The 27,767-nt window shown below is 44.3% G+C and overlaps 1 protein-coding gene across 1 annotated transcript in view; it reads left to right on the top strand.

Moving 5' to 3' along the window:
- Positions 1 to 20,204, top strand: part of USP31 (ubiquitin specific peptidase 31) — a 99,504-nt gene extending 79,300 nt beyond the window's left edge. The window contains exons 13-17 of the mRNA XM_006871994.1: positions 6,473 to 6,592; positions 7,362 to 7,587; positions 14,356 to 14,514; positions 15,848 to 16,000; positions 18,637 to 20,204. Coding sequence (XP_006872056.1) covers positions 6,473 to 6,592; positions 7,362 to 7,587; positions 14,356 to 14,514; positions 15,848 to 16,000; positions 18,637 to 20,204 — 2,226 coding nt within the window. The remainder of the gene's footprint in view (positions 1 to 6,472; positions 6,593 to 7,361; positions 7,588 to 14,355; positions 14,515 to 15,847; positions 16,001 to 18,636) is intronic.
- The last annotated feature ends 7,563 nt before the right edge of the window (positions 20,205 to 27,767 follow it).

The raw sequence follows: 27,767 nt of genomic DNA, 5'->3' as shown, positions 1-27,767 counted from the left end.
TTAACAATATTTGCCTCTATTCTCCCCCCCACCTTTTTTTTGATGTACACAAAAACACACAGGAATATATAATTGTTTAAGCAACCAAAGGACATATTCTGCAAGCCTGCCTCCTGCCCACCAGCACACAACCTTTCTCTTTCCATGAGTCTAGAGTCTTGGCTGCTCTATCTCTCCATGCCGTCACCTCTGCTGCCATCTCTGGTGTCACTGCTTCTCTGGTTAGGATCCCATGTTCTGCTCATGTTTGTCTCTCTTGATGGTCCTAGGGTCCTCTGGAATGTAAGATTAACTACTCCCCTATTTTTTGTTACACAACTTCTGTCTTTACAGTTGTGACAATTACATTTAGTTATGATAACAATTACTCACTATTGAATCAAAAGAATCCTATCTGCATCTCCTTTCACCAGACCCCTCTAGACAATATGAAAACTATTCAGTGGGGATTCTACCTTCCCCCACACACTCTGAAACTAAACTCCCTCTTGAAAACTTGTAAGCCAGCCACTTTGTGCTTTAATAGTCCCCCCAGTTTTGGGTAGCTAATGTCTAACTTGCCTTTCCCTATCAACCCTGTGTACTGAGGGGATAGGTTTGATCCTTGATGTGAAGATTCCTTCCCTCTCAGTTGATATTTTTGCTGCTATATCCATAAGCAAAGGTCAAGTTCATCAAATTGTAGCAATTTACATTTGCTTCCTATATTAAACTTCTTTATCTTCCTCTAGTCAAGCTCTGATCATCAAGCCATCTAAGTTAGGTCAAACAGGTACTATCTGCAAGTTTAGGCCTTCTTGTGCGCTTCGCCCACTTCATATCAGCTGGGTGCTCTACTCTCAGCTCTAGCCTCCAGTGGGTAGGTCAGTGTCCATGGGCTCAGGAGTTCACAAGTCTCCCCACACTTCATACCAACCAGCTCTTCCTCTTCTTTCTCTCATCTCAAGGTTGACAGGAGTCTATGGAACATGGTCAAACTCAGCACATGTCTTCATTACTGCCTTTCCCCTACTCCCTCTCATAAGTAGACCAATGTGGTCACCAGCATGCTTTCAAGCCTGCTCGTGTGTTAACCTTTGAGTTTCAGTTTTGGAAGGGGATTTGTCCTAAAGGGCCTTGTTGGCTTGCTTTGATGGGTCCCAGTCAAACTGCTTGTTTGTTCTTGTAATAGCCAAATAGTCTGCTTCCCCACCCCCCTCCCCCACCCCCTGCAGCTGGTCTTTCTTTCAAGAAGTATCTTCTATCCCCTTGACTCTCTGGGTTGGTCTGCATGTTCTTTCAAGTGGGAATGTCCTACCTCAGAAGGTTCTGGATGGGGCTCAGGATTCCACTTAAGGCCTCATAGTCTACAAAGGGTCAACCAGAAGCCTATTTCACTTGGAAAATTCTAGAACTTCTTTTAGATATTCCAATAAGTTATAGGCTGAAGACAGGCTTACAGGCTTCCTATCCTTCTCAAGTGTCTATTTTATAACAGTAGGCAAGGGAAACCAACATCCACAAGACAGTCAAGCACCTTAACAGTATTTTCCCTCTTTTCCCCATTCAGACTAGGCCTCAATCCCTGCATCATAGGCCCTGTTGTTCCAAGGTTGAGCATACAACACTACTTACCTCTGTCTGATTTAACTCATGCACACCTACCTAAGGGTTCCCCTATTGTAGATTTTTTAATTGACCTTGAAGATGTTTGAGAATGTCAGAGAACTTAGGGGAGAGGAAATTTAGTAGTTAACAGTAGTGGTATTTGGATGGGTTTCCTAGGACTGCTATAACAAATCGCCACAAGCCCCGTGATTGTACAACACTGCCAGTGTGTTCTCTCACGGTTCTTCTGGAGGTCATATGTTAGAAAACCAGGTGTTGGTAGGTTTGGTTCCTTCCAGAGTTTCTGAGGGAGAATCTGTTGTCTGCCTCTCTCCTAGATTCTAGTCACTTTCAACAGTTTTTGTTATTGACCTGTATTCTCCACCTTCACATACATTTTTTGTGTGTATGTCTGTGTGTCTTCTCATTTTTTGTCTCTAATAAGGACATCTAATAAATCATTGGATTTAGGATTCCTGGTGTGGTGCTGCAGGATAATGCCCTGAGTCGCAAGTTCAGTTTGAACAGTAAGGTCGGTGGTTCAAACCCACAAGCTACTCCTCAGAAACCCTAGACAGGGTTGCTATGTTAAGTGCCCATGTGCCGGCCCTTAACAGCAACAACAAAATCATTGGATTTAGGGTTCACCCTATCCAGATGATCTTATTTCAAGATTCTTAGTTTAATTAGATCTGCAGAGAGCCTGGAATCCTGGTGTGGTGCTGTGGGTTAATGTGCTAGACTGCAAAGTTGGTTTGAACCATAAGGTCGGCAGTTTAAACTCACCAGCTGCTCCTAGGAAACCCTCTACAGGGTTGCTGTGTATCAGAACTGACTTAACGATACTTAACAACAGAACAGATAGCCTATTTCCAAATAAAGTCACATTGACAAGTATTGGAGTTCAGGACTTGAACCTATCTTTTGAGGGACACTGTGTAACCCAGAATGATGAGTTCAAGCTAGTAGGGTGCATTTTAATAAATATTCACTCATTCAGTAACTGCTCAGTGAACACACTCTACATTCTAGGAACTGCACTCGGTACTGGGCATATAGCAGGAAACAAACAGACAGAGGTTTCTGCCCTCATGCCATTTATAGCTTCATGGGAGACAGACAGTAAACAAGGAGAGAAAGAAAAAGTCCTGGGGTAGGAAGGAACTTGGCGTGGGTAAGGAACAGAAGTGAGGCCAGTCTGGCTGGAGTGCAGGGAGCTCCAAGAGAAGCAAGGACTCACGAAAGAACGACAGCCTCCAGAGGAGCACCTGCACGTACCATGTTCAGTACATGCTTGAAAAATGGATAAATAAGTGCCACATGGGAAGTTTAGTCATTAGGTCCCAAAGTAGCAGTACAGATATTAAAAAGGAGGTGTGATTTAGCAGTAGGCCATGTGACAGTAACTGGGGTGTCGTTGGAAGCTTTAGGAAGTGTCCACATGCTGGTGGTGATAGTGCTGCTCTTGTCATCACCGGGGTTTCCTTTTGAGGATTACAGACAGTGGTACACCCAGAGAACAGACTCTGGGGAAGGAGTACACCCGGGGAAGGAGACGTTACTGGTATCTGGTCATTATTCTCCAGACGGTATAAGAACTGCCCTGTGGATGAGGGACTGAACTTAATTTATCTAAAAGGTAGAACTTTAATACTGGGAATTAATAGGAAGAGCTTTTTAACAGATGCTCTGAAATTAGAACCAGCTGCCTACTGAGGAGAGCCCCCTTTCTTTGCTAGACTAAGTCAGCCAGACCAGCAGAACTCAGAGCGGGGACGGCAGCTTGGTGTTGGTGTGAGAGGTCTTGTTAGCAGTTCAGGATAAAGAATAGAAATCTGAGAAATGTTTGGACTCTTGGGTTGCAATTAGGTATTCTCACAGCATTTGTGTTCCTGATGTATTTTCTGAAAGTATCCGTTCAAAAATTCCTACTCCTTTATCATAAACATTGGGCTAGGTAACTGTATAGGTAATATGTCACACAAACTGCCCTTTAATACCTGCCAACATGATTGGGTCTTCTAATCATTGGGAAAATAATCTCTCAGTTCTAGTTGCCTCTCATGCAAGTAACCAAGCCTGCCTTCCCCTCTCTTTATGTCTCATCTTGCCAGCGGTGGTGTCTGTTCTTTTCACTCGCTCACTCCAGAACTGCCTGTCCTCTGTCTCACTTACATCGCACACTTTAGTCTTTGACGTTCTCAGTGGAACATGAGAGTCAATGGAACATGGTTGAACTCAGACCATTTCTTCATTGCTGCCTTACCCCCTCCTCCACTCACAAGTAGACCAATGTGGTCACCAGCAAGCTTACATGCCTGCTCATGTGTTCCCTTAGAGTTTCAGTCTTAGTGGGGAGTTTGTCCTGAAGGAACTTGATTGCTGCCTTAATGGTTTCCCGACGAACAACTTGCTTATTCTTGTAGCAGACAATCGCCTGTCTCCACAAGGGAGAAACAGGACCAAACTCAAAATCAGCCCAAGGCCAGTTCCTATGAAGTAGAGGTCAGACATGCCTCCACCCTTTATCAGTGCCTTTAAAACTTGTCAGACTTGAGAACCAATTTAGAAGACCCATTCTTAGGATTCTGTTTCTCTAGAACCCCACTCTCTTGGTACCACATGTCTTAGGCCAGGATTTCTAAAGAAGCAAAACATATATAGAGAGAGACAAGTTTATAATCAAGGAAATCGCTTACAATTGTAGAGTCCTAGGTCCTCAGCACAAGAGAGAGATCCTGTGTCCATTATATTGGGAGCAGTCCCTGCCCCCAAGGAAACATCCTTTCAGTTGATTGGCTGCTCATAGCTAGTCATCATAGAGTTAACTGTGTCTGTGTTAGATTTCATAACTATGGGAATAAGCACATCTCAATCTCTGGAAATCCTGGTCTAGTCAGTTTGACACAGAACTGTAATCATGACAGCACTCCTGAGAATAGTCAACCATAGGAGATCAGCAGGGCAGCATTTATTTACCCAGTGCTGTGGGTTAATGCGCTGGACTGCAAGGTCAGCTTGAACGGCAAGGTTGGCAGTTCAAGCTCACCAGCTGCTCCTCGGAAACCCTATACAGGGTTGTTTTGAGTTGGAACTGGACTCAACGGCACTTAATACCAACAAACAACAACAAAGCTCAGAAGTCAGGAAGGGCTGGAAAAGGATGAATGGATAAAAACAGAAGCTTAGGGAGGAAGTGGGAAGAGTGCTGTTACATTATGGGGATTGAGATCCATGTTGTGAAGCAAAATGTGTGGTTGAATTAAAAACCAATCTTCTCTGTGAACTTTTACCCAAATCACAATAAAATGTAAAACAAAACAAAAATATTTAAAAAGCTCTCACAAGCTGTGAGAACTAGTGCCTCATTAAAGCAGAGATCCTTGAGGTTTGCACCACGCTGTGTGTATGTCACTGACCAGCACAGTGATGCTTGGTGAATTATGGAAGAGCAAGTACTTCTAAGAAATGATTGGCTTTTACATTTAAAAATGCTGGAGGAGTTCATTATGACAAGATTGACTGTTAAAAAATCCTAGTATGTCCTGCAGGTTGAACTGAAAAGACGAGGCAGTATATTGAAGCCATCTAAATAGCAACAATGACCACAAAATACGCAAGTAGGCCATTTAATAGGTAGATTTAAACAACAATAAATGATGACAACCTTACAAACCCTCTGAGGTGGCTCTGCTCTGTCCTCTGGGGTCATTCTGCATTGGAATCACCATGGCAGCAGTGGGCCGGTGGGCATGGACAGGAGACTGGCATGAGACGTGGCAGAGAGAATGTCCGGGTGGTGTGCAGGGAGAAGAGGTAAAGCCTGGATGGGCCTCTGTGTTCTGCCTGTGTAGGTGTGTACTTGCTGAGGGTGAACATACAGGGGGAGAAAGAGGAGCCTTGTTGGATGGAAAAGGTGAATTTGGGGATTATACTGAATTTGAGGTACTTCTGTGATGTTTAACATTATGTGCTGCGAAAGACTTCTTTAAAGTGTTCAAGAGCAAAGATGTCAGCTTGAGGACTAAGGTGCACCTGACCCAAGCCATGGTCTTTTCAATTGCCTCATATGCATGTGAAAGCTGGACAGTGAATAAGGAAGACCATAGGAGAATTGATGCTTTTGAGTTATATCAAAGGAGAATATTGAAAGTGCCATGGGCGGCCAAAAGAACCAACAGATCTGTGTTGGAAGAATTGCAGCCAGAGTGCTCCTTAAAATCCCAGATTCTTCGTGTCTCATTCTTTGGACATATTATCAGGAGGGACCAGTCCCTAGAGAAGGATGTCATGCTTGGTAAATTGGAGGGTCAGTGATCAAGGGAAGATTTCCAAGGAGACGGATTGACACCATAGCAGTAACGGTGGGCTCGAGTATAACACTTGTGAAGATGGCACAGAACTGGGCTGTATTTCTGTTGTGCATTGGGTTACTATGAGTCAGATCCAACTGCACAGCACCTAACAGCAACAAGAACAAATATTTAGGAACCCTAACAGTGCTATGGGTTCAATGTTGGCCTGTTAATCACCAAGTAGGTGGTTCAAACCCACTAGAGGCCTCGTGGGAGAAAGCTGAAGCTATCGGCTCACATAAAGATTTGCAGTCATATAAAGGGTTGCTTTGAGTCAGAATCTCCTCGATGACAGTATTTACCTGTTCAGTTCCTCTCTGAGGAATCATCTCAGCACATGTATGGGTACTAACTGTGACCAGCCATCACTTTTCACTGAGTGTCTCCATTTACTCCATGATGTGCTGGTGTGGAGTGTGCAGAGAATTTCTGTGTCTCACTAGCCCAGGCTGAGCCGTTAGTCCAGCTGTCTGTTATAAAAGATCTCGTGTGAAGTGTCACCTAACACAAGTGCCTGTCCTTGTTGTCAGCTGGCCCCAGATGACGCCTGGCGTTGCCCACACTGTAAGCAGCTACAGCAGGGGAGCATCACTTTAAGCCTGTGGACTCTGCCTGATGTGCTTATTATACATCTAAAGAGATTTCGACAGGTAAGGAAATTCTACATCGTAGGGAGAAACAAGCCCCTACCTCCTACTGGCGGGCTTTATGGCTTTTCCTGTTTGATCCAGGGAGTCTGTGTAAATTATAGACCTTGGAAAGCCTATACAGGGTCCTTATGAGTTGGTACCAATTGATGGCACTTAACAGCACCAACAACAGTTGACCCCTGTGGGGTCCTAGTATGGTGCTGTAAGATAAACACTGGACTGCTAATGGATGGCAAGATTGGTGGTTCAGACCAACCAGCCACTCCTCAGAAGCCCTGTAGAGCATTTCTGTGAGTCGGAACCAACTTGACAGCATTTAACAACAACAACAACAACAACATCTGTACTACGGGATCCCTGCTGGGGCAGTAGCTAAGAGGAGCTAAGAGCTAACCAAAGGTCATCTCCTTGGAAACTCTATAGGTTGCTATGAGTCAGAACTGACTCAACAGTACCTAACAACAACAACAAATGAAAGCGGTATCTCATTGAGCCACCTGAAACTACCACTTTTGTAAAGCAAAAAACTAAGGTAGTGCCCTTTAATAGGTAAGGACATGAAGATTTAGAGACTCATTAACCCCTTATGTGTAGACCATCATTGGTTCCACTTTTAGTGCTATTAAAACTTGTTCCTCTAGATAACTAAAACGTAGGAAACAGCAGATAGGTAACACAAACCTCTTCAGCTGAGAGAGTTCACGTTCCATGCTAAACTGATCTGCTTACATGAAAATATCATCTGAATTTGTTTTTATTCTTATAACAGGAAGGAGACAGGCGCATGAAACTTCAAAACATGATCAAGTTCCCCTTGACTGGCTTGGATATGACTCCTCACGTGGTTAAGAGAAGCCAGAGCAGCTGGAGTTTGCCATCCCACTGGTCCCCGTGGAGGCGGCCCTATGGACTCGGGCGGGACCCTGAGGACTACATCTATGACCTGTATGCTGTGTGCAATCATCATGGCACCATGCAAGGGGGGCATTACACAGGTCTGCAATGCGAGAGGCTGGGCATCTCTTTAGACCCAATGTGCTAATGACAGGTCACTTTGCTATAGAAGCTTCCTCTCTCTTCCAGGAGGCAATATGCCAGCTGTGAAGGCAGCTTTTCATCATCTGCATCTCTGTCGTCATTGTTGTTAAGTGCCACCAAGTCTGTTCCAATTCACAGCGACCCTATAGAGGGTTTACAAGGAGCTGCTGGTGGGTTTGAACTGCCGACCTTGTGGTTCAAGCTGACTTTGTGGTCCAGCACATTATCTTGCAACACCACACCCAGGACTCCATCTGCATCTCTATCCAAGAGCAAATAAACTAATATTTGTTTCCTTGTCTTGAGTTGGGCCATCTAGAGGGATCGCATAGGACTGGGGAGTGGCACACACGGTAGGCTGCGTCGTGTTAACTCTTTGCTGTTTCGTTTGCTAAGGTTCTAGGTTCTTCCTCTTACAGTGATTGTGCACCATTGCAAGGCGTCTTCAAAGTGACTTGTAAAGGGGTGTTCTTTTGCTCTAAGGTTCAGTGTACTTTTTCCTTCATAAAAGCAACTATGGTCATCGTACAAAATTGAGAGAGAGAAGTAGAAGAGATAGCATTATGCTTGGGTCTATCTAACTCAGGATAACCACTGGTAACGTTTTGATAAAAAGTATTTCTTCCAATGCTTTTCTGAAAGATTTTGCCTTTCTTTTATACTTTTGGGATTGTATTGGAATGGTCTCCTGTACATGTCCTGTATAGCTTGCTTTGTACGACACACTAGGAATCCAGAGATGATTAAGGATGATTAAGTCCCAGACTCCACCTGGGGAGTGGAAACTATTAGTGAGAACATGAGTACAGATAAGCTGGGGTAACTGTGGTCACATGTCACACTGGCTTTGTGAAACAAGTGTGAGCAGTGGGCACAGCAGAGGGCTAGAGGAGGCGCTGGCCTGGACAGACCAGCTTACTGGGGTTAATAAGGACCTCGGTGGGGGATCCATACAGGGAATCATTTCAGAATCAGAGAAGTGCAGGGAGGCCCGAGCTGTGTGTGTGTGTGTGTGTGTTTCTGCACCTTATCTTCAGACATTGGTACATGAGCATTCTGATGTTGATGCTTAATTAGAACCCTAATTAATTAGAACTCTTTCATACAATCATTCCACAATGTTGAATGTATTGTCTCTGGCTTTTAACTTTTAATATAAAACATTTTTGTGCATCTTTACTTTTTCTGTATTTCCTTGAAGTACAGTCTCAGAAATGGAATGACTTCGAGAGCGTGCATGAACGTTTTGGAGACCAGACAGAGTTTTGAGCTTCTTGTTTGTACGTTTATGTATGTGAGTTGATGTGAAGTTAATGCTGTGAATTTGATTGTCTGTACAAGAGGTCAGGACTTAGATTTCTGTCTCCTTCACACCTCGTATTTAGTGTGTGTACTATATTGCTAAAGGATGTTCCTTCTTCATGAATCCAGTATTTCTACAACATCCCAGGTGCTGGGGCTGACCAGTGATTCATAAAGGTAGGGGGAGAGGCTGACAGTGGTATTTTTAAATCCCTGGGATTCATTTCATAGAAGTCACCCAGTAAACCTCCCTCCCTGTTCGTTAGGCAAAGGAGTCTGTCCACTGCCCCCATCCCCACCCCTTGCTCACTTACTCTTGTCACATGCTCTTTGCTGATGTCTTTTCTCAGCAGAAGGGAGAGGATAGGGGAGGATAACTGAAATGATGTCATCTTGATGCAATGATCTTTGATTCTTGAATGTCTTCAGTTCAAGTTCTTTAAATATTGAGGTGCTGTAAGCAGCAAGGGTCTGTGAGGAATGATCCCAACTTTGAGGGTAACTCATCATGGAATGATTTGAACTGTCTCTGCTTACCCAGGAAGCACTTTCAGGGAGAGACAAAAGATACCTCTGTGCAAAAGAAGATTAGAACTCCACGAAATCCATTGCCAGTGAATCGATTCTGACTTATAGCAGTCCTGTCAGCTGGAGCAGCTCTCTAAAGCTTGATGGAAACAAACTATCCTCTGGTGGCTTCAAACCGATGACCTTCCAGTTAGCAGCTGAACATTTTAACCATTGCCCCACAGAATTCTTAATAGAAATTGAAGCAAACCTATTGTCATCAGCTTGATTCTGACTCATAACGGCCTTGGATAGGGTTTCTGAGACTCTTTGAACTACAAGGTCGGTGGTTCAAGCTCACCAGTCGCTCCTTGGAAACCCTATACAGGGCTGCTTTGGGTTGGAACTGACTCGACGGCACTTAACAACAACAATGACAAGTCTTTATGGGAGCAGAAAGCTTCATCTTTCTCCTGCACAGCAGCTGGTGGGTTGAACTGCTGACCTTGCAGTTAACAGTCCCGTGCTTATTCTACAGCACCACGAGGACTTCTTATAGAAGATAAAGGTTGATATTAATTCTCAAGCCAAAAACCTGGCTTGTTTCCGTGAAATTGAATCTGACTTCCAGTGATGCCGGAGGACAGATTAGAACTGCCGCTCAGGGCTTCTAAGTTTGTCACCTTTATGCAAACACACTGCCGCACCTTCCTCCCATGGTGTGGCCGGTGGCTTGGAACCACTGACTTTTTATTTAGTAATCAAGTGCTTAAGTACCAGGGCTCCTTGATGCTAATTAAATTAAATGTGTAAATGTTTTATATTTTAGTTTAAACCAAGATTAAATAATGGCATTTATATTTTGTATCTTCTTGTTGTTAGGTGCCATCGAGTCAACACCTCTCATAGCGACCCGATGCACAACAGAATGATACACTACTTGGTCCTGGGCCAACTTCACAATTGTTGCCATGCTTGAGAGCCCATTGCTGCTGTCACTGTGCCAATCCATCTTGTTGGGGGTCTTCCTCTTTTTCTCTGACCCTCCACCTTACCAAACATGATATCCTTCTCCAGCAACTGGTCCCACAATATGTCTAAAGTATGAGAGACAAAGTCTGACCTTCCTGGCCTCCAAGGAGCATTCTGGCTGCACTTCTTCCAACACAGATCTGTTTATTCTTTTGGCAGCCCATGGCACTTTAAATATTCTCCTCCAACAATATAACTCAAATGCATCAATTCTTCTACTGTCTTATTCACTGTCCAGCTTTCACATGCTTATGAGATTATTTAAAATACTATGGTTTGGGACAGTCCTAAAACTTACATCTTTGCTCTTCAACACTTTAAAGAGTTCTTGGCAGCAGATTTGCCCAATGCAATATGTCATTTGATTTATTGATTGCTGCTTCCCTGAGTGTTGTTAGTTGATCTGAACAAAATGAAGTCTTTGACTAATTTCAGTCTTTTCTCTATTTATATGAATGTTGTTAATTTGTCTGGTGGTGAGGATTTTTGTTTTCTTTACATTGAGATGCAACCCATAATGAAGGAAGGCTGTAGTCTTTGATCTTCATTAGTATTTTAAGTCCTCTTTACTGTAGCAAGCAAGGTTGTATCATCTGCATGACGCAGGTTGCTAATGAGTCTTACTCCAATCCTGATGCCACATTTTTCTTCACATAATCCAGTTTCTCGGATTATTTGCTCAATTTACAGATTAAATAAGTATGGTGAAATAATACAACTCTGGCACATACCTCTCCTAATTTTAAACCATTCCGTGTTCCCTTTTTCTGTTCGAACAACTTACTTTTGGTCTATGTACAGGTACCTCATGAGCACATTTAAGTGTTCCAGAATACTCATTCTCTGTAGTGTTATCCTTCACTTGTCATGATCCACACAGTTGAGAGACTTTGCATAGTCGAAAAAAGCGCAGGTAAACATCTTGCAGGTATTGTCAGCTTTCAGCCAAGATCCTTCTGATGGCAACAGTGATATCCCTTGATGCACGTCCTCTTCTGAATTTGGCTTGGACCTCTGGAAGTTCTCTATCGATGTGTGGTTGCAGCTGTTTTCTGTTGTCATTAGCAAAACTTTATTTGCATGGGATATTAATGATATTGTCTATTGATTTCTGCATTCTGTTGGGTCACCTCTCTTGGGAATGGGCACAAATACGGATTTCCAGTCGGTTGTATAGCTTCCAGAATCACAGCAACACAGAAGCCGCCACAGTTTGACAAACTGACAGACGAGTAGTTCTAGATCATATGACACCTCTTGAAATGGTTGAACATCAAGCATTTCTTTTTGGTATAGTGACTATATTTCTTCTATCTTCTTTTGTTACTTTCTGCATCATTCAATAGTTTGTCATCAAATCCCAAGTCAAGGCTTGAGTTTTCCTTCAGTTTTTTCTGCTTGAGAAATGCTGAATGTTTTCTTCTTCCCTTTTGTTTTTCTAACTCCAGGTCTTTGCACATTTGATGATAATACTTGACTTTGTCGTCTTGATCTGCCCTTTGAAATTTTCTGTTCAGCTCTCTGACTTCTTCATTTCTTCCACTTGCTTTAGCATCTCTATGCTGGAAAGCCAGTTTCAAAGTCTCTTCTGACATCCATTTTGGTCTTTTCTTTCTTGTCTTCTTAATAACCTTTGCTTTCTTCCTGTACGATGTCCTTGATGTCGTTCCATAACTCTCTTGCTCTTTGGTCATTAGTATGTAATGCGTTAAATCTCTTCTTCAAATGGACTCTAAATTCAGGTGAGATATATTCAAGGTAAATTTTTGGCTCTTGTGGACCTATTTTTATTTTTTTCAGCTTGATACTGAACTTGTATATGAGCAGTTGATGGTTTGTTCCATTGTCAGCCCCTGGCCTTATTTTAGCTGATAATGAATTTTTTTTTTTAACCATCTCTTCCCACAGATGTAGTCAGTTAGATTCCTGTGTATTCCATCTGGTGAGGTACTTGTGTATGCTGGTTGGTGGTTGTGTGCTGTGGAGTTGGTTCTGACTCATAGCACGCCTGTATAGGGTATCTGAAGCTGGGAGTCTTTACTGGAGCAGAAAGCCTCATTTTTCTTCTGTATATATGTGTATGGTTGCCTACAATGTTGTTTGAAGAAGGTCTTTGGAATGTATAAGTTACTGGTGTTTACATTCTGTCATGGAATCTCCAGAATCATTTCTATCACCAAGGCTACATTTTCCAGCTAGTGGTCCTTTTCTCTTTGTTTCCAATCTTCTTACACAATCCAATCACCAGTAATTATCAATACATCTTGATATTATGGTTAATCAGTTTCAGACTGAAGACATTTGTAGAATTTTTCCGTTTCATCATCGCTGGTGTAGTGGTTGGTATGTAAATTTGAATACCAGTGGTAGTGATTGCTGGTCCTTACAGTGGGATATTATCCCACTCCCCACTCCCAAATAGCAGCTACCTGGTCCTTTGGGTCACTTATACCTCAAGTCCGACACACTGACTGGAAGTAATGTGTTGATGGTTCATTTGCTGCTTCAGTCTCCATTTCTCTATCCTCTGGTTCTAGTGAGTGTCATGAACGCGTATGTTTGTATCTGTTCTTGCTGGTACTAGAATTGTCTTTATTGTCCACCCAGGCTTAGAATTTGAACTGGAGAGAAAGCCCCATGCATTTATAAACTCCCTGTTTTCTCAGTTTGCCAGTAGCTTGTATGGAGCATTATCTGTGCCATAGAACTGCCACAGGTGGGTGACTTTCACAAACAGAAAATTATTTTCTCCCAGTTCCGGAGGCTAGAAGTCAGAATTCTGGGCACCACTGAAGGAAAAGGCTTCTTGTCTCAACTAACTCTAAGGGAAGGCCTTGTTTCGGTTCCTGGTTTCTTGGTGACAGCCATCTTCCTCTGTTTGCCTTTGCTTCCATATCTAATCTGCTCCTTAGTTCAAAGTGATTGTGCCCCACAATGATACTGCTATACTAGCAGAAGAAAAGAAACTCCTTTTTCCCAAAGGAAATTACAACACATAGGAGAAGACTTCGAAAAGTTTAGCGGAAAATGGCATGAAAGATCATAGACCATTTTGGGGGGACCCAATTCAGTCCTTAAGTGGCATTGCTGATTGCTCCCTGAGCGAGGCATAGTAGGGTGAGATCAAAGCGCAAACATGGGAAGACCCAGGGCAGAAATGAGCTGGGTTCTGACCTTTTCCTGCTGTGTGGCCTTGGGCAAGCTAGTCCATCTTTAATGGGAATAATACAAGAACAATTCTTGGCTTGTATAAACAAATAATAGCTGCTGCTGTTATGTATCTTACTGCTTCTATTCATGTTATTTCCTGTCTTTAGTCAACCCTGAAATGTTACAATATGTTTAAATTAGTGTTTTTCAACTCTGGCCCAATGTTACCAGATAATTCTTTGTTGTCTTGTGCTGTGCAGAATGTTTAACAGTATCCCTGGCCTCTGTCCCCCAGTTGTGATTTTAGCCCCCTGAAGGCTAAAATTATCCCTGATTTGAGAACCATTTAAACTTAAATAGCAGTTTTCTAAGCTGAAATAGAATTTTATCTATTTGGAAGAATTTGGAATTTCTCAAAACTTTTTGCCTAAGTGAAATGAAATGTAGATTTTATTATTTTTTAAGATGTATTTCTATGTTGGAATCCTGGTGTGATGCTGTAGGATCATTACTGGACCACTAACCACAAGGTCAGCGGTTCAACCCACCAGTAGCTCCTCGGAAACATTTATAGGGCCTCTATGAGTCGGAACCGACTCCACGGCAGTAGACAGGCACATGTTAGTTCTTGAATTGATGTATGAACCAGTGAGATGGTGTCTGTGTAGAGGTGGAGCAGCTGGTGTTGCTGCCCCTGGCCCTGGTCTGGTTCTGACGGCGGGCTTTCTCTGCAGCGTACTGTAAGAACTCCGTAGACGGCCTCTGGTATTGCTTCGATGACAGCGATGTGCAGCAGCTCTCTGAAGACGAGGTCTGCACACAGATGGCATACATCCTCTTCTACCAGCGGCGAACGGCTATACCCTCATGGTCAGCTAACAGCTCACTGGCAGGTAAGGCCCACTCTCGTCCTCATTCTTGTTGTGTCTTGAGCAGAAGATTGGAATTAGTGGCTAGAAGGTGTCATGACTCCGGGCACGATCAGAATAATTCTCACATTTGCATTTTATCTGGAAACAAACGTTCACACACGAGGAAATGCGGGTGCACGGTGAGAGCAGCTGAGTCTGCGCGTCGTGTGGAGGTGGGGCCGGCTCCTGGAATGAGACAGCGCCTGCGCACCACGTCACCTTGCTGAAGTAGGGGGATGAGTGGCTGGGATGCACAAGTGAGACGTGACTTTGCTAGGTTTGGGCTGGGTTATCTTAGCACACGTCCCGTCTGAGCCCGTCTATGCCACATGTTTACATCTGCAGCATGGGTGTACTAGTAATGCCTGCCTCGTGTAGTTTAACACATCAGATGAGGTAGGTGCATTCTAAAGCATTTTGTAAAGGGTAAACTGCCATTAGAAATAGCTTTGATTTTCCCCCTGTAAGAAGATCGATCTGTTCTGTTAGGGTAATGAGTGGAAGCTATAGTAGTATTTAATGGCTTGGGCTTTGCCTGCTGGGGTCTAGTCCCTTGTGTGTACTAAATGCAGGATCCCATCATACGGATGCAGCCACAATAATGCAGGCAAGAGCAGAGGACTACAGAGTGGTCATGTGTGATCAGGTTAAAATCAAAACGAAACTCACTGCTGCTGAATGGATTCCAGCTCATTCCAAGACTGTAAATCTTTAGAGGGGCAGGTAGCTGCTCTCCCCTGCAGGGCAGCTGCCACTAGGCCTCCCTGCTCCCTGGGAAAGGTGTGAGGGTAAGTTAAACAGCTAGAAGGAAGCGTTGCTGAGAGTCTATAGCTCTAGCCAGTAGACCCGGGCCCTGCGGCCCTGCACTCAGAGAGCGGGCATTCCAGTGTGTAGGCCATCCCTCAGTGGTTTCCCGAGTCAGAGACACTGGGAAATCACACACTCTCATCATCTACTTGAAACTGACATGCTGCTTCAGGTGCACATTTTCCAGAACAGTTTCTGTTGTTCTGTTATATTTAAGAGCATCATCTCTGGAACAATGTAGCACTGAGGTACTTAATAAATATTTGTAGAAGAATGAATGTCTGAATGTCAGTATTCCACTCTATGGCCATCTTTTAAGTCTTGGGTTTGCATTTGGAAGTATTTATCCCTGTGTTTGCATTTCATCTGTATGAACACTGTGTGTGTGGAGGTCTACCCTCCTTTGTCCATCCGCCTGGCGCTGCTCTGACAGGCGTGAAGCTGGTTGGAGGTTAGTGCTAAGCTCCACGCTTCTGCCCCACCTTACTGCTTGCTTCCTTTTCTGCAGGTTCCACCAGTTCTTCTCTGTGTGAGCACTGGGTGAGCCGGCTCCCAGGGAGCAAGCAAGCCAGTATCACCTCTGCGGCTTCGTCCAGACGCACCTCCCTGGCCTCGCTCTCCGAGTCCGTGGAGATGACTGGGGAAAGGAGTGAAGACGATGGTGGGTTTTGGTGGTAGAAGTCTAAAATGGCGATTCGCGACCACAGCATAGGGACCCTCCAAAAGTTTTAGGAACCGAGTCCTCAAGAACTCACAAGGGGGTTCTAGAGAGTGGGGCTGTCTGGCGGTGGGTGATGATCATAGTAACAGTTTACTTAAGGGTAAGTCAAAAAGTATTGCTACAAATCCCTAGGACCCTTTATCAAAAAGTTTCTCTGAATGCCCTCCGTCCAGGTCTGTGTGTTCTGAAGGCGGTACTTCTGTCTCTCTAACTCCTCCCTGAACAATTCCCAGCTCTTCAGTTCACACATGTCAAAATGCAAGGGACTCAAATTGTGTTTCTTTTCAATATTCTTTTCACTTTGGGAACAAAAAGAACCCTGAAGGGACAACATTAGGGCTGTACTGTGGATGGGGTAAAGTATTCCAACCAGACTCTCACAGGGCAGCCCCTACTGCCCTCAGAGAATGAGCAGGTGTGTGGTCATGAAGGAAACAACACCTCAGCACAAGTTTCCTGAACTTTTTGTCCCCATGAACTCAGTTGTCAAGTTCTTAAAACTTCTTCCTAAAACTCCTCAAGGACCTTTCTGTGTCCGTCAAGAATATCTGTCCAGAGTATCCCTTTGGGGTCTCAAAGAACAGTCACTATAGACTTCTGAGCTGAGCTCTGTGCCTTGAGTTTGTTTCTGTGATCTTCCAGACCTTCCTTCAAATACTTGATCCATCCCCAAATTCTTGTTGTGTGTCAGGTGGCTTTCTTGTACGCTTATTGCAAAACTTCAGTGATTTGGGACAGTGTCTCTTGTTTTGGTTTCTTAGTGCCCATTAAGCTGACTCCAAGTCATGGCAATTCTGTATAGGGTTTCCGAAGAACGGCTGGTGGATTTGAACACCAACCTGGTAGTTCAAACGGACCTTGTAGTCCAGTGCTTATCTGACAGCACCACACAAGGACTCCATACCAGAACAGTGTCTACTTGAGTAGTATTAAAAGGAATTGATATTAACCCTGACCTCAAAGTACTTTTGAACTATATTCTAATTGTCGAAGGTACCCTAATGAGACTAAACTTTGTTTCCGTGAAGATTTAAAGACTTGGAAACCCTGTATAGTCAAAACTGACTCCACAGCACTTAACAACAACAGCAACCCCTGTGTGGCATTCATGTGCCAGGCAGACTTTGGACTGGGAGGTGGGGTGAGGTGGGGAGGCCTCTAGGCAGCCAAAGCCCTGAGAACTGGCAAGAAGCGAGAATGAGCTCAGCTTCTATAATGAAGACAGTGACTCATTTATCAGCAAGTGTCATGCTGCGCTCAGCCTTGGATCGCCGTAACCTGCTTCTGGTGAAGATGGCAGCTGAACTGGAGAAGCTGCAGGGCTGCAGGCAGAAGGTCAGCCTGGGAGCTGGTGCAGCACGCTGCGAGCTCGGCCGCTGCACTTGTTGTGCGCGCCTTCCTACTCCCTGACACTCCATGACAAGCAAGTGAATCTTGGCTTCCTTTGTTGTTGCTGTTGTTAGGTGCCATTGAGTCAGTCCATAGCAACCCTCTGCCTGACCTGCGGCATCCTCGGGATGCTTGCTTAGCTAGAGGTTATTCTCAGGCAGTCTTTAAACGTGGAATCACTGTCATTTCAACAATCAGCTGCTCTATGGTTGGCCCCCAATCTCCTTTTAAGCAGTGTTGTTGTTGATAAGTGCTGTTCAAGTTGGTTCTGATCCATAGCAACCTTGTATAGGGTTTCCGAGGAATGGCTGGTGAGCTTGAACTGCTGACCTTGTGGTTCAACCCGACTTTGCAGTCCAGTGCATGAACCCACAGCGCCACACCAGGTCTCCACTTTTAAGCAGTGTAGTTGGTGAAATGGATATCCAGAATGCATCTCATGTCCTGTGTGTCCCTTATACAGATAGTGTGTGAGAAATGCCACAGGGACACTACCAAGTGTGTAGGTAGAGAACCTTTTCTTTGGAAGTTGTAATTCACTCAGGACAGGAGTCCTGTATCTTTAATTCTTTGCACTGATCTTCCCATCTACGTCAATGGCGGGGTTCCGTACGGGTGGAGAGAGAGTCATGGGGCTGTGGGTTCAGGTCTTAGCTCTGTCTCTCATTATCACTCTGTGAGCCCCAGATGGTCCCTCTGGGAGGAGAAGCATCGGGTACAGTCTCTCACATTTACCGAGGATCTGTGAAGTGCTGGGTGGCTCCCAGTCACCCTGTGAGCTGGACCAGGGGTCAACAAATCTGGCCTGCTGCCTCTTTTGTAAATAAAGTTTTGAGTCACAGCCATGCCCATTTGCTTCCATGTATTTGTGTCTGAGCCTAAAAAGTTTGCCACCTGAGTTGGTACAGGTAAAGTTGGCTGAACTCTGAGAGGGCATGAGGGGGAAGACAGTCATTTGCTGACCCCCATGTTATATTGTTTTATAGGTGAGGGAATTAAGACTCAGAAGAGTTCCAAGTCTCATGGTTAGTCTATGACATAGCCATGACTGGACCTGAATATACTGATCCGAAGGCCCAGTTCCAGCCATTCCAAAGACCTTGCTTACCGTCTAGCTTCAGTGTCTTACGATTTGTTTGAATGCATTTATTGCTTACGCTTAATGATATTCTCTTTGCTATGTTCAGGAGGATTCTCAACTCGACCATTTGTGAGGAGTGTCCAGCGTCAAAGCTTGTCGTCTAGATCTTCTGTAACCAGCCCCTTGGCTGTCAACGAAAATTGCATGAGACCATCTTGGTCCCTGTCTGCTAAGCTGCAGATGCGCTCCAGTTCTCCTTCCCGATTCTCAGGGGACTCTCCAATTCACACGTCTGCCTCCACCCTGGAGAAGATTGGGGAAGCAGTGGATGACAAGGTCTCCATCTCTTGCTTCGGTAGTCTGAGGAACCTTTCCAGTACTTATCAGGAAGCAAGTGATAGTCACAGTCGCCGGGAACACAAAGCTGTGGGCCGAGCTCCTCTGGCTGTCATGGAAGGCATGTTCAAAGAAGGATCACATACCTGCAAATTGAACTCCAGTCTTGTAGACACACCGAGCAAAAAGTCAGCACAAGGGGATCACTTGCCTCCTGTCTCTGATCCATTTGACAACAATAATCAGATTGCTTATGTGGATCAGAGCGATTCTGTGGACAGCTCTCCAGTCAAAGAAGTGAAGCCCCATAGCCATGCCAGCTCCCTCCCCAAGAAACCAGAGAGCACAACCAAGAGCTCCCCCAGCTCCCGAGGCCCTTCTGAGCCAGATCGAAGCCTGCGGAAGGGGAGAGCAGTCTTGGCGAGCCAGGAATCATCTCTTTCAAGTACATCTCCTTCTTCTCCCGTTCCCGTCAAGGTTTCTGTGAAGCCCTCCTGCTCCCGGAGCAAAGCTGAGTCTTCTTCCAGGGCCAGCGGACGTCATTCCTCCCCTCTCCCTGCCCAACCCCGCAAGGAGACAGTCCTGAAATCCCAGGATGCTGGGTCATCATCTCCTTTGCCACAGAAGCAGAAGTCAGCCTCTTCCCTAGCCTCCACATCTGCCAAAAAAGCCTCGGGCCCTGCCACGAGGGCGCCTCTCCCTCCTGGGAAGAGCAGGACTTCAGACAGAAGCCTGAGTAGAGAGGGCTCCAGACAAAGCCTGGGTTCTGAGCGGGCCAGCGTCACTGCCAGCTCCGCCTCTAAGCCCAGCTCTCCTTGGGTGGGTCAGGCCCGAGGCGGGGAGGGCCGAGGGGACAGCAAGCATGTTAGGAGCTCCTCCATGGCCAGCCTACGGTCCCCCAGCATAAGCATGAAGTCTGGTCTGAAGAGGGACAGCAAGTCGGAGGAAAAGGGGCTGTCCTTCTTCAAATCAGCCTTGAGACAGAAGGAAACCAGGAGGTCTACTGACCTTGGGAAGACAACCTTACTGTCCAGAAAGGGAGGTGGGAGCTCTGTCAAGTCGGCCTGTAAGGGTGCAGTGGAGGAGAAGTCTGAGAAGGGCGCTCAGCACCCGGGCTCCCAGAAGCCCCATGCCAACGCAGCTGGAAAAGAGCAGCTAGTCTCCAAGGACTCTGCTTCTGCTAAACATTCCCTGCTGTCCACTCGCAAGGCCAGGTCTTCCCAGCTAGACTTGGGGGCCCCCTCATCTCCTGGTGGTAGGCAGGCTTCTGAGAAAGCCTCGAAAAAGTTATCTTCTAGCATGCAGACTTCTGCCCGGCCTTCTCAGAAACCGTCATGACTTTCTGCAACCCAAGTGTTTCACCTGTGAAAATGTTTGTTTATTTAAAATCCCTCCCCACCCTCCAGAACCCTCCATGCTTTTGTTTTGTAGTTTCTAGGTCTCATGTCTGGTGTGAGTGTGTGTGTGTGTGTGTGCGCGTGCGTGCATATGTGCGGAGAATTCAGTTGTAAGTTGTTAAAAGTGGCGCCTTATTCTACCATTGAACCAAATAACAGCCGTAAGCAAAGTGTTGGTAGCAAGCTAACTGGAGTAATGATAGACAATACCCTGGACAGCCCTTTGAGCAATTGTACATATTTCCTTCTAAAGAGTTCTTAATGACTTTTGTTGGACACTAGGGTTTTGAAACCTGTGAACCAGTTAAGCTGTCATTAGTGAATTACTTGACTTGGGTTTCAGCTGAGCAGGATTTGTCCTCACTGTGGCACTGACAGCAGAACAAACGGAGGGAAAAAAGGGTTGCTTTCTGCACTTTCACCCCATTAACCAATCTTGGTAAAGGGCAATATTTTAACACTAATGTTTCTCAGGTATTTACTCAGCAAGACTAGGCTGGGTGCACATCAGTGAAAGGGTTAACGAGGTGGTCTGACAGGTAGGTGACCATGTCGTTTCTTCTACTGCCACAAAAGTGTTTTGGTGCAGAAATGAGGTCTTTCACCGCCTTTATATCTGCAGGTGTGTGTCCCTAAGCTGTCTTGACTTTTAGGATATGCCCTTTATGGTTAAGAGCCGACGAGTTGATTCCGACTCCTAGCAACCCTGTCCAGGGTTTCAGAGGAGTGGCTGGTGGGTTTAAATTGCCAACCTTGTGGTTCTCAGTCCAGTGCTAATCCTACAGTGCCACCCCAGAAGACCAGGACATGCCCTAGAAGGTGGCAGATTGGATAGCCAGAAAGACAGTGACTGGTACTTACAGTTTTCCTTTCCAAATTTGCTAGCGAAGGCCATTGGGATTCTGAAGTGTAGTACGAACACTCAGCACCTTTGGAAGACAGATTCTTAGGAAAAAAATGGCTTCTGAACTGGATGCGAGAAACTAGGCCATTTTCCTTTTCTGATGTTATTATTTTTTTTGTATGTTCAGCATTGAAAGCGCCATTCTGTCCTGTGTTTACATACTCATGTGTCCTTGTAACTTGGAAAGGACAGGCATTGTCTAATGCCAAATCAGTGCTGGCATGTTGGCGTGCCTGGGACACTCTGAGTCTGAGTCTCCGTCCCAGGTCTGATGCCTCTAGTGACTCTTCTGTTTCTTCTTTGTGGTGAAGAAACTGACTTCTGACAGCGGTCAGTGCAAATCTCATTGATTGTTTAGAAAAAAGTGGACCTGACAAAAATCTCACACACAGATAAGATAGTCTTTCGAGCACCGTGGACGTATCCATGCCATGTTTTCCTACTCGACTTTTGATATTTTTCCCTTTTCCTGTTTCTTTCATGTCAAGGTCCTGGTTCTCGTTGAGTAGAATTTGTCACTTTGTGATGACACCACATGCTGTTACATGCTTTCCAGTGTTAGCTTTTTTCCATCCTTTTGTAGACTTTCCCAAGTTCTCTCTGAACTCTTGGTGCACAGACCCAGTTGAAGCAACTAGAATCCCTGTACGTGCCTGTCTGTGAATTCTGCACTGCCTTCTGCTCCTTATTAGTACTTTTTTCTTCTTCTTCTATAAATACCTCTTGGGAAATGTTCCCAGTAGGTTAGCTAACTTTATTTTGCTGCTGATTTGAGCATTAGCAGGTAACTGACAAGTCTGAAGACCACTGATGTTAGGAGAGCAGGAGTTTCAGACCCTTGCAGTATTTAGGACTTCCATAGTCAGCCTTTGTGGACGTTACTATAGTACTCGGTGTCGTTCATCCACCCTCAGCCTGTGGTCCATTGCTCTCCAGGCTCAGCCCGGCTGTGGAGACACCTGGGATCTAGAGCAGCTCCCTCTCCTCTGTAGAGACAGATTGCTGCCGGGGGACAGTCTGCACTCCTCACTGCTTCCAGCAACACCTTCCCCGCTGGCCACTGGCTCACCTCTGCTGACCGCCCTTTCCTCAAACAACAGACCAAGTGTGGATAGACAGTATGAGGAGTGGAATGCTTGCCTGATTTGAACCGCCCATCTGTAATAGGTCTAGCAGGTGAAACATGCCGTCTCCTGTCTGAATCTGCCAAAGTCTTAGAATGATAGATAGCATGTTTGGACAAAGGGGTTTAATAACACTGTGTGTGTGTGTGTGTGTGTGTGTGTGCGCGCGTGTGTCTAATCACCTAAGCTTTAGTAGTGACCAGTTTTACTTTCACAGTGAGGAATAGTGATCTTTATTCTGAAGTCCTGCACGGATGGGTTTACCATTATGGCTGATCTCTTCAAAACAAAGAAAAAATCTCCACTGACCCTTTTACTTTTCCCTGGGATCTTAGAAATGAGAGTTCAGCCTCTGTTATCTGGTTGCCTAGGGGGTTTAGTCCTTGCTCCAGATCGAATGCAACGGAGAAAAAAACAAAGTCAGGAATGAATGCCATTTTCTGTACATCCTCACAATACGAGAAATCTGTGATTAGTAAACAATGTACATTTCATTATTCTTCACTCCTAGGTACAACTTCATAAGCCACCGAAACGAGTATTTTGTCCCAAAGGTTGGAGGTGCTCTTTGGAGGTGTATGGTAGCTTATGGGAAAGCTTTTAGGTGTTCTGGTCAGTTCCTTGAGAGGAGTTAGGGTGTTGGTGTTGGTGTTGTTTTTTGTTTTCTTGGTGTTATTTGGCATAATGAGCACATACAAGGTGACTTCAGAAAGTTTGTGGGAAAAAAATCATTATCCTTAGTTCAGTTTTTTTCATGAACTTTTTGGAAGTACCCTTGTATTTTGTGTGTGTGTTAAAGAATCATTTGCTAAGGATGGTAGGACTGGGTTTATGGTTGACCAACCAGGGGTGCCAGGTTACAGCAGCTAGTTCCTGGTAGGCACAAAATATCTACCAGCCATGGTGTTGCGTCTGTAATGTCTGTTTCTGTATAAACATTTTTTAGTTTCGATTTCTCTTCCTATAGAAATCCAATGCACAAAGGCTCTGTCATTCCTTAGGAGAGCCTTATACCCTGCCTTTGTGTAATCCCTTATAGAATGCGGCAGCACAAAGAGAAACCATTAAGCTTCAAGGAAGGCATCATAGACCATTTCCCACCTCTTTTGCATTTTCTCATCCTATAAGCAGCTTAACTGAAAGTAAGTAAGTAATTTGCTGGGCCAGTAGAAATGGATGGGGAAGTATTTTTGGTTATGATAAAATATTGTAATTGTGAGGCTGCCTTAACCTCTTTTGTAATCATTCATTCATTCTGTAAACATTCGTGGGAGGCCTGCGTAACTTGTGTAAAGGCGAGCTAAGAGCTTCTAGAATATGCTCTAACAGCTCTGGCCAGGGGATGATGTCTCGAGTGGAGTGATGGCCCTCCTGAACAGCAGGCTTAGTGGGTTCTGGTGAATCAGTGGGACTGTAGTTCTGTTGAGCAAAGCTGTTGTGTTCTGAAAACCAAAAGTGTCCTTCCTTCATTTTGTGGAGACATTTTGCTAGTTCCTCCACTTCTTCAGATTGAGCTGTCTCTACCACTTAGAGGCTGAACATCCATTATGCAATCAGTTTACATCAGAATTTGCTCGTCCAAATTTGTATGAGAGGAAGTGGGAATTTCTGGGGGTGGGGAAGGCAGGGAAGAAAAGTTACCATTGCTCTAAATTAACTGTCACGACAAAAAATAGTAATAGTATGTAAAGGAACGAGCAGTGGCAGCCAGTAGGAAAAGTGGACTAGAGAAAAGCTGTGAACAAAGCTCACTAATGTCAAATAAATGTGTTTTAAAAATAGATTGACATCTGCCATTATGTCTCATTATGACAAATTACTAAACAACTGGCGTTATTGTTTCCTATGGAGGCTATGAGGATTATTGGACACACAGGTAATTAGTGTTTCTGGGTTGGAGTTTTGGAATAGTATGCCGATTGATTATTAGCACAGTTTCAATAAAACACATATTCTGCGAGGTGTGTTGAACTTTGTGTTATTTGGAGTTGAGGGTAAAATTTGTTGACAACCCAGTGCCTATAATACACAGAAACACAAAAAAATAGCTGTCCCTTTGCTTTGGCTCTTATTTTTGCTAAATATGACTCCATGTTTGGGGGAGACCCACTGCTTTTATTTCAAGGAAAACTCAGTGTCTCATGCCTGTCTTCCGTCACTTCTCCCAGCGTGTTCGGTTTTGCAGCTGTGCTTCACGCATTTCTTCCCCCAGTAATGGGATTGCATGGCCTCCATCTAATCCAGAAAGCATGCTTTCACTACCTATGCAAGCAACTAATGACAAAAATATACTGCACTAAAAGTAAGTTTGTATCAAAAGGTAACTCTTAGATTATGGAGCTCTATTTTTGAATTTGTAGTTTTTTAAATGTGGCTTCAGCATCAATACAGAGGAGCATGAGTGTGAATGATTATTTTGCTTTGCGCATACTGTTTCTCCACACTTTTTTTTTTGGGTGGGATCATTGGTGAGATTGTGTGTAAAATAAGTATTTTGCCAGCAGAAGTGGGATTGGTTATGTTCAACATAACACTAGTTTATATAATGTATTTAGCCTGAAGACTTTCTAAAGTATTTTGTTCTGTAAATAATCTGCCATTTTCTATAGATTTTAATTTTTTATATCTTCTAGCGTTCTTTTGTGGTTCACAAGGAAAGACTGTGGCTGCTAATAGTGCTAACAATTTTTAAATTTTTTTTTTTTTGTAGAGAGTTACAGCTGTTTTGGAAAGCTTTGCAGCTTCCCAGCCGCTGACATCAAGACTAAGCCCAGGGGATTTCTGGTAGTGTTGTATAGTAAACTGGGTCTTACACTTGTCTCACATCCATGTAAAACCAGTATTTCCCAGTTTAGGGGAGAAGGGGAAATCCATAGCAAACTTGGGACTCCTTTTCCAAATCACACACATGTTCTCCCCAAGATTCTGATAAGCCTCTTTGGAAGGGCCAGTGTAAAGTAAGTGTACCTGGATTTCACTAAAACCGTCTAGAGGGTTCCCGAGTACAAAGTGTGGGGCGCAGGACTTGCGTCTATTTAAAAGTGCAGTCTGCATTGAGCACCACCATGATGACATCCCCTTGCTGAGATTTACAGCGAGAATCACTGCGGTGCGAGGTACTTGGGAGTGCGCCCTTGGACTCCTCACTTGTCTGGAGAGGAACTGAAAAGATGAATAGCAGTAGTATCAGACTCCTGTTTGAAATATGGGCCTTCCTGATTCGAGGTCCGATTTGGGAGCTTGGAGCATTTTGTGGCTAGCCCAGTATTTGCCAGTCTGGTGGAACTGGTGGTCGGGGATTGCTGGAACAGGTGGGGTGTGGGGCATATGACTCCTTTCCCAGCCCTTTTCCCTGGACTCCACAGCTGCTGGGGACTGGAGAAGTCACTCAGAGTTAGAGGGGCTGAAGAATGAAATAAATGTTTAGCCTTGAAAACCCTGTCCCTGCTTTTGATAGAAGAACGATTACTGTTTTGTAGTAATTCCAAATGACTTAGTAATTGCCGTTTTTAACAAACCCCAGGCTGCCCATTCTCTACGATAGTTCATAAAAAGAATGTAGTATCATGAAGCGTTTTTAGTTCAAAAAAAATGTGAAGAATTTTATTTTGGACTTTTTTTTTCTTTTTGGTTACCTTCAATTGCTGTCTTTTCATGTCATCAAAAAAACATAAATGAAATTATACTCACTTAAGAATTTGGCAGTATATGCTACCTGTAGAGGCAGAGGCAAGTGGGGTTTCGGTTCAGCCTTTGTTGAGCTGAGTATGCAGGATGTGGTCGGTGGTACAACCTGCACTGTTGCTCAGGGGGCTTCATCATGCTCGGCATTGTGCTGGTGTTTTCACATGCCAAGGAATAAAGTTGTGAGTCAAACTCCAAGTGGAGACTGCTTGTTTACAAAGGCCGCCTAGAACAGCGCTCATCCGTAGTCATCGTGAAAATGCAATATGAAACTTTCCTCGGTGCTATTCCACACGACGGGGCCATCATACCAAATGGAAAGGCGGTACAGTGTTTTCTAGGTCACAGTTCTCTCTGGGCCTTTCAAAGACCCACTTATGTTCCCTAAGGCTTGCTCACTTACGGTGCCTCTCACCACTGGCTAAAATTAATTTTAAGCCCCATCACAAAATTGTTTTTTGATTGAACTCCTCAGTTTCTACACTGGAATTTCTATAGTGGCCTGAAAAGCTGCATGTCATTATCACTGTACAAAAACCGCTCTGCCATTTATTCTTTACATAGGACTGCTAGCAATTCCTGTATAGATCCCTTGTTTAGTTGAGTTGTATAGTACTGTGGAAGGCAGGCTGGAAGAAAAGGTGTATCATACATTTTAAATTATTTTAGAACGAGTGCATGAGATGTATCATTGAGCTTTGTAATTTATTTATTTGTATGTTTTATTATTCATGGTGTATGCACTTTTAATAAGCAGAATTTATATTTTTATGTTAAAAATGTTTTATTTCTGGAACAGCAGTTGACTATATAGTACATGGTTGAAATTCAGAGAAAAGTGGAGAATGTACCAAAATATAATAAATTTATTACATGATGCCTTCTTCAAGCTATATTCATACTCCTTTCTCCTCTTGCCAAGCAGTGTATTTTTGTTGTTGACTACAGATAATATGGAGTCCTGGTGTGGCACTGTGGGTTCATGCGCTGGACTGCAACGTCGGTTTGAACCGCAAGGCAGGTGGTTCAAGCTTACCAGCTGCTCAGTGGAAACCCTATACAGGGTCACTATGGGTTGGAGCCAACTTGACAGCACTTAAAAACACAATAATTATATTATTTGTACTGCATTAATCTATGCAAAGTACTCTTAAATATCAGTATTAAGAAAGCAAGATACTCTATATGTAAAGTTAAAACAAAAAATCACATCCTTGTTTGTTTTCACAATGGTGGTGGTGGTGGTGTGCTGTGGAGTCGGTTCTGACCCATAACGAGCCTGTGTAGGGTTTCTGAGGCTGTAAATCTTTACAGAAGCAGAAAGCTTCATCTTTCTCCTGTGGAACAGCTGGTAGCTTCCAACAGCTTAATTTGAGATTAGCAGCCCGATTTGTAACCACTGCTATCAAAGCGCCTTTTTGTTTTCACAATGTTGTTGTTAAGTGCCATCAAGTTGGTTCCAACCCATAGTGACCCTGCACAGGGTATCCGAGACTGTAAATCTTACGGGAGCAGAAAGCCTCATCGTTCTCCCACGGAACAGCTGGTAGTTTCGAACTGCTGACCTTGAGGTTCGCAGCCCAATTCGTATCCATTGAGTCCTGGTGTGGCGCTATGGGTTAATGCAACAGACTGCAAAGCCGTTTGAACTGCAAGGTCGGTGGTTCAAGCTTACCAGTTGCTCCTCGGAAACCCTATACAGGGTCGCTATGGGTCCGAATCGACTCGACGGCACTTAACAAGGAATGATTATTTCGTGTTGCCTGTAACAAACAGAAGTCTTGAAGCTGCG

Source organism: Chrysochloris asiatica, unplaced genomic scaffold (genome assembly GCF_000296735.1).
Source record: "Chrysochloris asiatica unplaced genomic scaffold, ChrAsi1.0 scaffold00178, whole genome shotgun sequence".
NCBI lineage: Eukaryota > Metazoa > Chordata > Mammalia > Afrosoricida > Chrysochloridae > Chrysochloris > Chrysochloris asiatica.
This window is presented reverse-complemented; position numbering and strand designations above follow the sequence as displayed.